At 42.7% G+C, this 15,767-nt stretch overlaps 1 protein-coding gene across 2 annotated transcripts; it reads left to right on the top strand.

Annotated features, from left to right (window-relative positions):
* The first annotated feature begins 519 nt into the window (after window positions 1-519).
* Window positions 520-13,302, top strand: umad1 (UBAP1-MVB12-associated (UMA) domain containing 1). Of its 2 annotated transcripts, XM_077743249.1 has the most exons (4): window positions 623-769; window positions 2,127-2,215; window positions 9,989-10,074; window positions 12,586-13,302. In XM_077743249.1, the coding sequence occupies exons 2-4, from the start codon at window positions 2,134-2,136 to the stop codon at window positions 12,856-12,858; spliced, it is 441 nt and encodes a 146-aa protein (XP_077599375.1). In that variant the 5' UTR covers window positions 623-769; window positions 2,127-2,133; the 3' UTR covers window positions 12,859-13,302. The 2 variants fall into 2 exon arrangements, with proteins under 2 accessions (XP_077599374.1, XP_077599375.1); XM_077743248.1 differs by lacking the exons at window positions 9,989-10,074; window positions 12,586-13,302 and adding an exon at window positions 2,884-9,979 and having other exon boundaries at window positions 520-769.
* The last annotated feature ends 2,465 nt before the right edge of the window (window positions 13,303-15,767 follow it).

A 15,767-nucleotide genomic window follows, 5' to 3' on the forward strand; every position in this document is an offset into this window, starting at 1 on the left:
AAAAAAAAAGCTGGACATCATTAAGAAAGCTCGGACAACTCCAAAGCAAACAAATCTGTCACAACCAGGAACAAACATTTTCAGCACTAAATTGAATAAAAACGTATGCCAGAAATACAACAGGACAGGCTCGACTTTCAGGATTAGCTTCGATGGCGATAGAAAAGAAGGAAGAAAAAAAGGAGGATGGATATTGTATGAACATTTGTAGAAAATGCACGGACCGCCACTGATGTCTTGCCTATATTTTTGTTGTCACTAGTGTTTAAGGACGAGAGCTCTATATTTGGACAACCAACATCTTCCAAATCCGAAATTAGAACCCGAGAAGGAAGATAGAGCTCTCTTCCTCAACACTTGTCTCACCAGATCTTTCAGCACAAAGAAGAGAACAGCCCACATCGATCGAATCCTGCCTCATCAGAAAAGAGGTGTTGAATCTACTGGCGCTACTCTGCTTTTCAATCACTGCCATACAAAGTTTTTAGATGTCACTTTACCACCCCAAAATGTATAACTAACATTTACAAATATGTTAAAATGCAATGCTAATCCAGAAAGTTTTTGGATATATGATTTTATCATGTTGTTTAACCATGAAATATCGAAGCCGCAACTGTCAGTCCTCAGGAAATACATTACGTAAAGGGCTGCTTGTTTACTGAACTCGCCGAGGCTCCGTGAACCATGTGACCACTCTGTGACTAGATCAGTGTGTCGCAACTCTTTGTAAAACGGCTGTCTCCACTAAGACCACGATAACAACACGGTAATTTTAGGATAATTAATTTATATCTGATTATTGCTTTGTTTTGTCTTTGAAGTGAAAGGTATATCGAAATGTTACTTGGGAAGGACAAATCAGTTTGTGTTTAAATACGACAATAAAATCAATTGTCACCAATTGTAGATTCGCAACCCAGACTGCACTTTTAAAGTTACTGTACGTTGCAATATAAAGCTCGAGGTTTTCAGTACGATCATTTTCATTTATGTCGTTGCAAAACGGGACGTTTGTGACTAATGCCTCATTCACCAGAGTTAGAGCTACCGTCTACACCACATGTGTCAAAGTGGTGGCCTGGGGGCCAAATCTTCCCCACCGCATCATTTTGTGCGGCCCAAGAAAGTAAATCATGCGTGCCAACTTTCTGTTTTAGGGTCAAATTCAAGATTACAGATATATATCATGTTTCCTGATTGTCCCTTTTTTTAAATCGCTACCTGTAATTGTTTTCAATCCAGTTTTCTCATTTCAAAAATCATCTTGTATAATCTAAAAAGAATGAAAAATATTTTCTGTAATTCCACATTAATATGGAACATAATTAAAAAGATGTGGTTCCCTTTTCAAATGAAAAACAAATGATTAAAATATGTTTTCCCTTACAAAAAACCACTCGAATAAACATTGTTTTAGATCTGTAAAAAACCTGAATTTAGGGCCTTTTTAATCCAATTTTTAAATAAGAAAAATAAATCTAAGTATTAGATTTAAAATGGTCCGGCCTATATGAAATCAAATTGACATTAATGCGGACCGCGAACCAACCTGAGACACCATTGGTCTACACCAGGGGTGGGCAAATTTTTCGGCCCGGGGGCCACATTGACTGAAAAAAATTGACAGATGGGCCGGGTCAGCACAAGATACTATACATATAAAAAACTGCATCTGTTAACAATACATATGAAACATAAGCAGAAAAAAAGGACTAAAGTATTAACATACTCATCATTCATCATTAAAGTAAAAAGTACAAAGTAAAGTAAAAAGGAATGTATAAAGAAATATTCAAATGCTATCTAAAAAAAGATAGAGGGGCTGTAAAACACGAAAAACAAATAAGAGTGGACAGAGCTACTGCCACTGGCTTCCGTGTGAAGGCGCCATCTTGGGGGAAAAACAAAAACTGTAATTGGACAATGTCAGCGGGCCGGATTAAAAGGTCTAGCGGGCAGTAGTTTGCCCATGTCGGTCTGGTCTACACTACACTGTACTTTCAAATTAATAGGTACTGGTCTTTCTTTAAAACAACGTAAAGAAGTACCATAATACAAAAGACACGGTTTCACTGCGAAATGCTATTGTTTTACACTTTTAAAAAATATATATTTGTATACAGGGCGGCCATGCTCTCATTCTTGGGTTCACGTAAAGTTTCAAAGAAGTCAACATCAGAGAGGGAAGCGGATGGAGGATTTGTGATCATTGGTAAGAAACGTCTTGGTGGCTAACAAACAAAACACACAAACAAAAATGTTGTGCCTCCAGTATTACAACCTTCTTCAAAATCACACTGAAAAGAAGACATTAAACTGCGGTTAACTATTAATTAAAATTTAAATTCTAGCAGTGAAATTGCATATTTTTGAGTATGTGAGTACAGTGTTCCCTCGCTTATCGCGGTTAAGGGGGACCGGGACACCCCCGCAGAAGGGTGAAACCGCGAAGTAGCCGGGCGCCATTAAAAAAAAAAAAAAAACGCTTATAGAAACGTATAACACGTGACCAACACCACCACCAGGCTAATATGCTGTTCATTCAGGTGTTTTATTCCACATTAGAATGCAGGTGTTATGTTAGTGCATTAAAAAAAAAAATTGCAAATGTAATAAATGTAAACTTTTATTCAGAAAACTCAGAAATTCAAAAACATCATAGCAGCAATTCAAAAACATCATACAGTCAGGATGGATCTTCCCCAGTTCTTTGGCGGCGCGTAAAAAACATTGTTATGGGGAGTTGGGAACGTTTTTTTTTTGGTCTGTGAGGATGCGCTTGTAAACAGCCATGACCTCATCGATGCGATTGCTGAACTCGACTGCCCTCGACTTTTTCGGTGATTGTCAACATCTTCCGCTTTTTCTTCGGCTCACTAGAAGCACCAAGGGATGAAGAGCGTTTGGGAGGCATCACGAAGGACTTCACAAAGCTTTTGAGGTTAACTTGGCGAGAAGCGTCCTGTACAGCACGAGATAAGCGTGGACTGAGAATGGGCATCGGGAGAAGCTTGGGTTTCCGTGGTGAATGGGCCGATGGGGAGTCGAGTACATTCAGCTTGCGTTTATGCCCGTGATGCGGAAGTGAAACGCCGTGATGCAGAAGTGAAACGCTGTGATGCGGAAGTGACGCGGCCGTGACACGGCCGTGATCCCCCAAGATGCTTTGCGCATATGTGCATTTTTTGTGTTTTACAATTTATAAAATGATGAAATTACTAATTCTAATTGAATATTTTGTTTCCACACCATGTAGGACGATGTAATTTAGAATTTTAATTTAATATCTTTAATTTTTTTTTTCCTGAAAAAAATCTGTGAAGCTCTGCAGGCAGCAATAAGTGGAACGCGAAGTAGCGAGGGTTCACTGTAATCAGAGAGGTATACTACTAGTATTGCCCCACGTTGGCTGTAACTAATTAAAAAAATCTTGTTTAACACTACCACAAAAATCAGAATAAGAACCATGACAAAGTGCACTTGTTGGAATTTTAATTCTATTTTTTGTTATGTTCTTCCGGTCAAACTGCATTGAATTGATAATTTTATTGACATTATATAAGTCAATTGAGAAAGCCAGTTCTGGGGTCCTGGGTTCAAGTCCAGGTCGGATGTCCTGTTTGGGTTTGCTCCAGGTACCCCGGTTTCCACCCACATTCCAAAAACATGCATGGTAGGTTGATTGGACACTTTATAAAAGTGATACTGATGAGTAATATATGCACCATGTCAACATTGTACAGTTTTTCTTTTTTGCTTTTTGTGAAGGTGTATTCATCTATTTTTACTCGTTCAGATATACTACTAGGGCGGCCTGGCGGCTCAGTGGTCAGCGGGTCGGCGTCACAATGCGGGACATAGGTTCAAATCCAGGTCGGTCCACGTGTGTGGAGTTTGGATGTTCTCCCCGGGCCTGCGTGGGTTTTATCTGGGTACTCTGGTTTCCTCTCACATTCTCTAAACACTCATGGTAGGCTGATTGGACACTCGAAATTGCCTCTAGGCATGAGTGTGAATGGCTGTTTGTCTCTTTCTGCCCTGCGATTGGCTAGCCAGGAATTCAGTGTGTCCACCACCTCTAGCTTGAATTTAACCGGGATAGGCTCCACCACCCCACGCAACCAGTGAGGATACAGGGTGCAGATTCCCCAAATTCAAGACAGGAGGACCTGTGCTTTTGTGCACACTTGCTTCCTTTCAATACAATCAAGTTTTATTAAGATATGGGTGATAGGTTCATTAATAATTACCCTTTGTAATTATCAATAACTGCAGGCAGACATATTATTCAATTATTGACATCTAATTAAATAGATTGGATCACAGATAAGAAACCTTAAGGGAGGAGATCTTCAAAAGTATCCTCTCGAACAGTATTTTGCGTACGACAATACACTGGAGTTTCAGGAACAGGAAGTGAGACTGGAAATGCAGTCTGTGAACACCAGGAAGGCTGCTGGTCCAGACGGAATACCTGGCAAAGTGCTCAAAGCCTGTGCTGAACAGCTGGCAGGAGTCTTCACGGACATTTTCAATCGGTCCTTGCAACAATCCATCGTTCCTGCCTGCCTAAAATCTTCCACCATCATTCCTGTCCCCAAAAAGCCAACCATCGGCAGCTTGAACGATTACAGGCCTGTTGCTCTCACGCCTGTGATCATGAAGTGCTTTGAAAAGTTGGTGGCCCGACACATCAGAAAGACAATTCCCCCCTCAGTTGACCCGCACCAGTTTGCTTATAGGGAAAACAGGTCCACTGAGGATGCTATCGCCGTGGCTCTTCACACAGCACTGAGCCACCTGGAGCACCAGGGGAACTATGTGAGGATGCTTTTCATAGACTATAGCTCAGCCTTCAACACCATCAAGCCGGACATCCTGAAGGACAAACTCTACCACCTTGGACTATCCTCTTCAATCTGCTGCTGGATAAAGAACTTCTTGACTGGTCGACCACAAACTGTCAGAATGGGTCCACACCTCTCTTCCTCCATCACACTAAACACAGGCTCACCACAAGGCTGTGTACTGAGTCCTCTCCTGTACTCCCTGTACACATACGACTGCACACCAGCCCACCAGTCAAACTCTATCATCAAATTCGCCGATGACACCACTGTGATCGGACTCATCTCAGGCGGGGATGAGTCAGCTTACAGAGACGAGGTCGACAAACTGTCTTCTTGGTGCTCGGCGAACAATCTTACACTGAATACCGCAAAGACTAAAGAAATAATCTTGGACTTTCGCAAGCGCAGCACAGACCTGGCCCCACTCCTCATTAACGGAGTATGTGTAGACAGGGTCCAATCGTTCAAATTCCTGGGAGTCCACGTCACGGATAGGCTCTCCTGGTCCACAAACACCACAGTGTTAGTGAAGAAGGCCCAGAAACGACTCCACTTCCTCAGGGTACTGAGAAGGGACAAGTTGGACACCAAGCTTCTGGCAACCTTCTACAGAGCCACTGTGGAGAGCATCCTGACTTACGGCATTACAGTGTGGTATACCGGAAGCACGACAGCAGACAAAAAAGCCATACAGAGAGTGATAAACACTGCCCAGAAGATCGTCGGCTGCTCTCTGCCAACGCTAGAAGACATTGCCAACCCCCGATACCTCAGAAGAGCCGGGTCCATTGTTGGAGACCCATACCACCCTGGACACGGCCTGTTCCAGTTGCTTCCATCTGGCAGACGCTACAGGTCCTACAAAGCACGGACAAACAGGCTCAAGGACAGCTTCTTCCCAACAGCCATCAGGTCTCTGAACCTGCAGCAACAAGTGACGTGACGACTACACATATCCCTACTATGAAATTAAGTCAAGTCGAATTGAAGTAACAGGAAGGTCGTTTGGTGCAGACCTACCTTCCACAGGATGACTGAGGGAGGGTAAGTATAAAGACTGAGAGGTAAGTGATCCATCTTATTCTTGTTGGCATCGGTGAGGCAACTTGTAGTCGCCGGAAAATGGCGCTCAAGGCGGAGAGCTAACAAGTATGAATATGTCATAAATAAATGTCATAAATGTGTCTGGCCTGGGAAGACGAACTTGTGGAGAAGCACTATACAATTTCGTCATACGCTGCTGAGGGTATGATGACTACTAGGCTTTTTGTCAAGTCAATGATGACGACAATGCCTATGTCTGATTTTCATTTTCATTTCATTTTCATTTTCATTTCATTTTCATTTCATATAACAATTACATAAAGAAACCCGAAGTGCGTCACGAGTGTTATGGACGTGGCAGAAACAACATCTTTGTTATGGAAATGGAAGATATCCTGAGTCCTTGCCCGATCAACAACCCTCATAGCCCGATACTGGGTGAGATGTAGCGTCAACAATCCTTGGAGAAGTCCATGTGAGAGTGGACTAGGCGACAGTTTATGACCTCGAGCCGAACAATAGAAAGACCTTTAATGATTTGACAAAGAAATGAATTACTACACATATATGTATAATACTAATACAGAATAAACCCAACAAAGAGAATGACGGATATTCCCTTCTTACGCTGGACTCTGCCAGGCGTTCTCACCATGAAGACATCATCAACATTGGCAAAAAGACTGTTTTCACCCCCACAAAAAGAAACTGTACATTTAGTACCTTACATTAAATAACTCTGAATGAAATAAAAAAAGATGAACTTCACAAAGTTCTTCCAGCCTGAATAAGCAGATTGAGCTGATTTTCAATAAGACTGCTATTTGTGCAAGTATTTCTCTCCTTCCCTCTCTGCGACATTGGTATGATAACACAGCTTCATTCTCCATTCCAAAGTGCTTATTTATGGCACTATATTGCTGGCTCAATTCAATAAGCATAATTTTAAATATTCATTCATACCTTCATTTTCTGGGTGGCTTTGGTGCTGGAGCATATCCCAGCTAACTTCGGGCCAGACAGGGGGGGCACCCTAAATCTTTGGCCAGCTGATCGCATGGCGTTCACTCTCACACTCATACCCAGGGGCAATTTAGATTGTTTAATCCGCCTACACTGCATGTCTTTGAAATATGGGAGGACACCATATGTACCCAGAGAAAACCTATGCAAGCCCAGGGCGAACAAGCATACTCCACACAGGTGGTGTGACCTGGATTTGAACCCGGGAACCCACAGCTGTGAGGCTGACGTGCTAACCACTGCCGGGTCACCTGTAATGTGAAATGCTGCAATTGTAAATGTGTTTCATAAGCATAATGTGAGATACCTTGTACGTATAATTTGTTCGAAGCATGTACAGTGCCTTGCGAAAGTGTTCGGCTCGTTTGGGAACACCAGTCTTCAGCTCTGCCCACAGATTCTCGATTGGATTCAGGTGTGGACTTTGACTTGGCCATTCTAACACCGGGATATGTTTATTTGTCAACTACTCCATTGTTGGCTTTGTTTTGGCTCATTGTTTTGAACATGTAAACTCTACACAGGTCGACTGACCTGGATTTGAACCCATGGCCCCACTGAGGCCGACCGCTAACCACTCATCTGCCAGGCTGCCCTATGAGCTAATTAATATATCACCCACTTAAATGTGTTATTGCGATAGGTCTAATTTTAAATTTGCTGGATTTAACGATCATTTCTTTGAGTGAGGTCTGGTTGAGAAACGGCTTTCGGACGATTCGCCGAAATAGGTTTCGCCGACGGACGTTTGGCCAAAGGACAGTTTGCCCAGGGGCATTTGGCCGAAGGACAGTTTGGCCAGGGGCATTTGGCCGAAGGACAGATCGCCCAGGGGCATTTGGCCGAAAGACAGTTCACTGAGCGGGCGTTTGGGCGAACGAATAGTTAGCCGAACGGATAGTTAGCCGACCCTATAGCCAGCCGATCGTATAGCCAGCCGACCGGACATTGCGTCGCACGCGCTCGCCGCGCCCCCGGTCGTGTGTGTTCATGTTATTATTGATAATTTGTTTAATATTAAAAAAGCACGTAAAATGATTATCTTTGTACTGGCTCTTGACTAAACGGTGCTGGCCGTTATTTATATCCAAAAATAGAGCTTTTTGAGCAGCAGACATGTGGTCCTAAACTGAAAACCTCACTCAACGGACTCCGGGAGCTTTGTGGTTGCAGATCTGTTGGAATTTCCCATAAATTATTCAAAGTGCAAGCTTCAGGCGACATTACGGCGAATGCCATCGCCCTTGTCTGAAAAAAGAGCCCTTTGGGCGGCAAAGATGGCTGGATGCCACGGAGGAGCTCCATGGAAGTTAATTTTCCATTTAAGTCTGGGCAGCAGACTGATGTTGTTGCTTTTATTAAAAAAATAGAGCTCTCTGCTTCGACGTCCCATCATGTTCGCCGGCAAAAGTGCTGTTTTTGGACAAGGCCGATTCCATTTGGGTCGCCACACATGATCCGTGTGAAGCCTGCCATTCTCAGATCGCTTCCTCTTCCAAAATATTTGTGGCTGCCTTTTGCTTGCTGCCGTTGCTCCGTCCGACCAACACATGCCCTTTATTGTTCTTTGGTATGTTTGCTTTTCATTGGTGCTGAGAACTAATAATTTCAGCGGAGAAGGAGAGGTGGTGCCCTGACTGCAACAATTTTCCGCCACAATTTGGACTGCCATTTTCACCTGCATTTTCATCTGTCCCCCCGGTTGCAAACTTGTTTTTAATTGCAGAAAATAATCAGCGAAGCAGTTAATTCGCAATAAGTGAGGCCGCCATATTTGAGGAAAGACTGTAATTGTACTTGGCTACAGATGCTTTCCACATTCATTCATTCTTCTTCCGTAATGCCCATCCTTGAAAGGGTCGCTGAAGGCTAACCGGCTGAATTGGGGTAAACGGCAGACTACACCCTAGACTGGTCACAACTCAGCCATAGGGCACACAGAGAGACAAAAACGATCATCTGCACTCACAATCATATCGAAAGCTAGTGGGAATCGAGCCTGTGCCTCCCGCACAGAAGTCAGGCGACTGAAGCTACCGAAATCCACTCTAAATTAATCTGTAACCTCGTAATCTTCTCCCGACATGGTTGCTTCCTCTCATAACTACAGTTTAGCAAAATGTCATTGTAGCCGAATAACAGACACCCAGGATAGTGTACATTGAAAAATTTAAGTCCATACTTTGTGAGACCTATAGCGTCTGCCAGAGGGCAGCAGCTGGAACAGATTGTGACCAGGTATGGTCACGATGATGTTCCTGGCTCTAATTAGGTAACGACGGCTGGCAATGTCTTCCACTGAGGGCAGCCGACGATCTTCTGCGTGTTAATCACTTTCTGCATGGCCTTTTTTGTCTGCTGCTTCCAGTGTACTACACTGTGATGCAGTATGCCAGGATGCTCTCCACAGTGGCTCTATAGAAGGTTACCAGAAGCTTAGTGTCCAAGTTGTTCCTCCTGAGTACCCCGAGCAAATGGAGTCGTTTCTGGGCCTTCTTCACTACTGCCGTGGTGTTTGTAGGCCATGAGACCTTATCTGTGATGTGGACCACCAGGAATTTAAAGGATTGGACGCTGTCTACACACTCCATTTTTGAAGAGTGGGGCCAGATCTGTGCTATGTTTGCAAAAGTCCAGAATTTTTCTTTAGTTTTCGTGGTGTTCGGTGTGAGATTGTTCATCGAGCACCACGAAGACAGTTTGTTGACCTCATCTCTGTAGGCCGACTCATCCCCTCTTGAAATGAGTCCGACGACAGTGGTGTCATCAGCAAATTTGATGATGGAGTTAGACTGGTGGGTGTGTACGTGTGCAGGCAATAGAGAAGAGGACTCAGTCCACAGCCTTGAGGGGAGCCAGTGCTCAGTGTAATGGAGGAAGAGAGGTGGGGACCAAGTCTAACAGTTTGTTATCAGGTGGTTAAGAAGTTCTTTATCCAGCTGCAGATGGAAGAAGATAATCCAAGGTGGGAATTTGTCAGTCAGAATGTTCGGTATCATAGTGTTGAAGGCTGAGCTATAGTCAATGAATATAATATAATCAATAATAAATAACATATTTTTTTGCAGGAGAAACAATTGGAGAGCAGAGGAAGAAGATGCAGTGTATGAACATTGGACAACCTTCAACCAATGTTATTGTCTCGCCATGCAAGGTTACCATTTTGTGATCTTTTGCCAATTTATGCCACCTTAAAAAGCTTTTTTTTAAAATGATACCACATTAATACAGTTGTACCTCTATTTAGGAAATTAATCCAGAACTTTTTTGTAAGTTGATTTTTTTTTATAGAGCAGTACTTTATATGAAAATTCTCTAATTTGTTCCACGGTCCTCACACACCTACCAACTAAATCCTTTAAAATTGGTCCCAAAAACGAACCCAATTTTCTATGAAAGATGAGAAAAACACAAAAATGAGCGACAATCATTGATTATTGTCTTAAAATGAATAACAATCATGCAAACTATATCTGTGTTGAAACGAAAGTGAACGAGAGGAACCTCAGGGTAGGCGACAGAGCACACGACCACACATCTAATAAACACAAAATTAAGAATTCAAACAACAACATTAATCATCAACAAACATTGATGTTTTATGATTTATACTCCTCGTTTTAGCGATCGCTGCGCCATTCACGCTGAGTGATGGGAAGAAAAACACTAAAAAAAAAAAGGCAACGTTCTGCCCAGTGCTTGTAGATATCTTTTATTCACGAAAGAGATGCAGCAAAAAAGACAGTGCGCAAAAATCATAAACAGCCTCTCATATCTCTGCGTGTGTGTGGGGGGGGGGGGGGGGGGGGGTGTGAGGGTGTGTGTGTGTGTGGGGGTGTGTGAGGGTGGGTGTGTGGGGGTGTGTGAGGGTGGGTGTGGGGGTGTGTTAGGGTGGGTGTGTGGGGGTGTGTGGGGGTGGGTGAGGGGGTGTGTGAGGGTGGGTGTGTGGGGGTGTGTGAGGGTGTGGGGGTGTGTGGGGGGGTGTGGGGGGATGTGGGGGTGGGTGTGGGGGTGGGTGTGTGTGAGGGTGGGTGTGTGGGGGTGTGTGAGGGTGGGTGTGTGGGGGTGTGTGGGGGTGTGTGAGGGTGTGTGAGGGTGGGTGTGTGGGTGGGTGTGTGGGGGTGTGTGAGGGTGGGTGTGTGGGGGTGTGTGTGGGGGTGTGTGTGGGGGTGTGTGAGGGTGGGTGTGTGGGGGTGTGTGAGGGTGGGTGTGAGGGTGGGTGTGAAGGTGGGTGTGTGGGTGTGTGAGGGTGTAAGGGTGTAAGGGTGTGTATGTGTATGTGTGTGTGTGTATATGTGTATATATGATAAAGCTTAGCTGTTTGCGAGCCCATTGGTACTATTTACATGCATGAGTATACGCTGTTCTTTATCACGCCGTGCCCTCTGACAGCAAACATTTGAGTCCATTTATCAGTATATTCCACAAGGACAGAAGCATGCAGTCCTTCTTTTTAGTCTGAATGCATTGATATGCGGCCAGTTTTTTGACTATTTGTTATGGCGATTTCAAACTTAATATTCCTGTAGCCAGTAGCCATGCAAGGCAGATGGTGGAGCTTTCAATGCGCATTACACAAAAGCACGCAGACAGTTGTCCAAATTAAAATCCAAAGTTATTTATTAAACCATCCGGTTGACTTTCGGATAATGATCGAAGAATAAACTAAACCAAACTATGTGAGTAGTTAGTGTCACCAAGTATACGGTCGAAAACACTTTCTTTTTTCCAGATTATTCAGAAAATTTACAAATCAAATTTCAATGAATAGAAATAAAAAAAAAAAAAAAACTAAATATCCAACATATGAGTTTTGCACATTGATAGACTGAAATTTTCCCATACAAAAGAGCTTGAGCTCAGTGAAGTTGGATGGAGAGTGTTTGTAAACAGCAGTCTTCAGCCCTGCCCACAGATTCTCGATTGGATTGGACTTTGACTTGGCCTTTCTAACACCTGCATATGTTTATTTCTGAACCATCCCATTGTAGATTTGGCTTGGTTTTGGCTATTTGTCTTGTTGGAAGATAAATATCCATCATGCTCTCAGGTCTTCTACATACTCCAACAGGTTTTCTTCCAGAATGGCTTTGGATTTGCCTCCACTCATCTTTCCATCTTTTTTAACCATCTCCCCTGTTCGTCCTGAAAAATAGCAGGCTCAAACCATGAAGCTGCGACCACTTTGTTTGACAGTGGGGATTTTGTGTTTCGTGTGATGAGCTGCCTTGCTTTTACGCCAAATATATGGTAAAAAATACTTTTTTACCCTAATAAAGTGCAAAGGCACATTCACTCAGTTGATGGCAGTGACATGCTTACTGTCAGTGTTGTTAATTCTAACAAGGATACAATCTTTTGCATAGGTGTAGTTGAAATCTTTAACAGAAATCATACTATTTACTATGGTGGCTGAGAGTTGGGGTTGCGCGAAACATTTCATTCTTCCCTGGGATGGCACAACAGATGAGCAGCACTGAATCAATGTAACTTAGGGTGGAACCTTAGAAAAGACATTATTTTCTTTTTTTCTGTCCCTAACACCAATCAAACTGATATATTTTATTTTTTTCATCGGTAGCCAGAGCCATTAGTTTGATAATTATTAAACAATGCTCTTTAATAGGATTCTAATATTCAACAATTCTCTTTCTCCTTTCTACAGTCATTTCCGACTCCCATTCAACAAAAAGAAACATTTTTTTCGAGAGATACATCACTCACAAACATGGGGGATGGAACATCTACAGTGGAGACTGCCTTGCCTGCACCTGACCTCCTTGACATCCCTTTCACTTTGGCACCTCAAATTCTGGCATTGCCGAGAGGATTGTCTTGTATTCCAGATTTACGGCTGTCAAGTGACATAAAATCGATGCCAATGTATTTTCAATATGACTTCTCTTTAGAAAGGTCAGTCCTTAATAACGCTGAGTAACTTTCACACTGCCCAACTGTTTTTGTTCTAGGCAAAAATGGATTCTTATTGCTGTTGTTACTGCATACCACCACTAAGGTCATGGATAATCTTTAGTTGTTCTCATCTGGCAGTATGTGAAGCGTTGTACATTTTGGATTGAATGTTTAAGACCATTTAACAAGGTTAATGTTGGATATAAAGTACTCTCATAACTGCAGTGACTTTACAAGAAGATATGTAGCCAACATTTGTAAATTATCAATTCTAAAAAGTATTAGTCATGACTTGACATTTTTGTCAGTAGCAATCCTTTTATTTGATTTGTTTAAATTAAAATTTTTGTCAGATTAGGCTTTTCTCTACTGTTGGAAAAAGTAATTTCTTGTTAGTTTCTCATAGAAACAGCAAACACTTCGCAGCCCTTCTTATGAAAAAATAAATTAAAAGTCTCATCTCATATCATCCCATTTTCTGGACCGCTTTATCCTCAATGGGGTTTGCGGGGGTGCTGGAGCCTATCTCAGCTGACTCCGAGCAAGAGGCAGTGGACACCCTGAATTAGTGGCCACCCTATTGCAGGGCACAAGGAGACAAACAACCATTCACGCTCACACTCATACAGTACCTAGAGAAAACCCACGCAGTTTCAGTTATTATTAAGACCTCAGATGAGACTCTAGGACCAGGACTCTTGTTTTTTTAATAAAATTTTTAAAGAAATCCTAGTTCAAAAGGTTGGTGCGAAGCCATGGTCTTGAATGTTGGGGAGATTCAGAGGTTGCTCCAGAATTAAGGGGTCTGTTGGGGAAGTTTGGTTAAATGCTCTGACGCGCTCGGCGATTCTCCCCCGTGCCCGACGATTCTCCCCCGTACCCGACGACCCGCTCTGCACCGGGGCCGGTTTTCCCCCGTGCCCAACGAACCGTTCTGTGCCGGGGCTGGTTCTTCTCTGCGGCTGACCCGCTCCGCCCCGGTTCTTCATGCCTGATGACCAACTCCTCGCCGGGCTGGTTCTCCTCCGCACCTGAAGACCTGCCCCGCAACAGGGCCAGTTCTCCTCCAAGTCCGACCCGCTCTGAGGCAATTTCTATGTGTGTATGTGTCTGTGTGTCTATGCACGTACAGTTGTGGTCAATAGTCTACATACACTTGTGAAGAACATAATGTCATGGCTCTCTTGAGTTTCCAGTTATTTCTACAACTCTGAACCAAACTTCATGAACTATTTGTTCTTATCACTCTATCAGAGAAAAATCAGAGTTGTAAAAATAACTGGAAACTCAAGAAAGTCATGAAATTATGTTCTTCACAAGTGTATGTAAACTTTTGACCACAACTGTTTGTAATCGGCTGGTTTTCGATTTTCATCTAGTGAGTTTTTTTACTTGTCCCTATCACACAACAATGAGCCTTTTGACACCGTCAAAACAGGGCACTTCAAGTCAGCTGCTTCTCTCAGCATTTCCTTACACTCAGTCTGGGGAGTTTTTTTTCAGTTTGTTGGGCGGCGGTGCGAGAGGAGTAGCGGGAGAGCTACTAGGGGACTTTTTATCTCCCAATTTAAGCAACTTGCAAACGCACTATTCTAAGAGAACTTCCCGTACTCAGTAATCTGGCCTTTTCTAGCAACTGTCTGAAATTTTTCAACCCCCTCTAGCCTTCCTACTTTTCACAGAAAAAAATAGGTTGCTTCAACTTCTATCTCTAATTCCTCCTGCTTCAAGAAAACATTTTCCATTTCCTTCATGATAACCACCAATGACACTGTAGACATCAATGGCGGTATCCATTCATGCTTACAACAGTCATGCATCCATTTATTCCACCTGCTCCTTTTTCTTTCTCTTGCATTCAGAGAGGGTCTCCACACACACCTTAATAGCGTTTTTTCACCTGGTCCCTTAGCAACACCTTTTGGTCACTTTCAGGTATAATCCTTAGGTCAAACCATTTGTTTCTCATGATCAAATTCTGTCCATCTGAGTACTGTCACTACACCAAATTACTATCTTTTTATCCATTTTGAAAGGCAAGTGTTAGTGTTGTTAGTCTTACATTATTATATATTTGCTTGCAATGAAGAATGCTTCACTTTACTATTAAACTTAGTTTCATATTAGTATTATATGATTGCTTGCGACTAAGTAAATGCATTGCTTCTGAAAACTTTAGGTAGACTAAACACCGAAACCACTTGGACCTCGAATTACTTGAAGTGACCTAAAAAAAATATGCCAAATACCTTGAGCTGCACATGACTTTCAAACCTTCATTTGTTTTGACCATATTGACGTCTCACTTCTGTTTCCCGCCCCTCCCTTGAGAATTGAGATGGCCATTGTAACTAGGGTCCTTGAAGTTAATAAACAAGAAAAGAAACGTGTGAGGTCGGAATGAAGCGTTGACTTAACCTCAACGGTTCATTTTCTCCTTGCAAGAAAAAATCCAAATTATCTGTTGGGTTTATTCTGTATTACTATTATACATATATTTGTATTAATTCATTTCGTTGTTAAATCATTCTCTTATTATTCCCAAAGTGCTCGAGGTCATAAACAATCTTCAAGTCCTCTCTCACCCGGACTCCTTATCCAAGGATTGTTTATACAACAAGTCACCCAATCTGGGGCTTCGAGATCGGTTGTTCTCTTTTCCAACTGAGCCAGGGTCACTGGCCAATAACAAAGATGTTGTTCCTGCCATTTCCAGCATAGTGGCTATACCTCGTGACGCACTTCGGTCTTTCTTTGTGTAATTGTTATAGGATTGTTAGGTCAAATGAAGGCGTGATTGTTTTTAATCCGAATGTTGTCAGGTCTAGTCTCCTGTTTTGTTATTGGTAAAATACTTTGATTGTTATTATAGTTACATATGTTGTTTTTTCTTACGCATTATGAAATGATCAACAACCTTGTAAATTGTTTTGA

The sequence above is a fragment of the Stigmatopora nigra genome, chromosome 21 (genome assembly GCF_051989575.1).
Source record: "Stigmatopora nigra isolate UIUO_SnigA chromosome 21, RoL_Snig_1.1, whole genome shotgun sequence".
Taxonomy (NCBI): Eukaryota; Metazoa; Chordata; class Actinopteri; order Syngnathiformes; family Syngnathidae; genus Stigmatopora; species Stigmatopora nigra.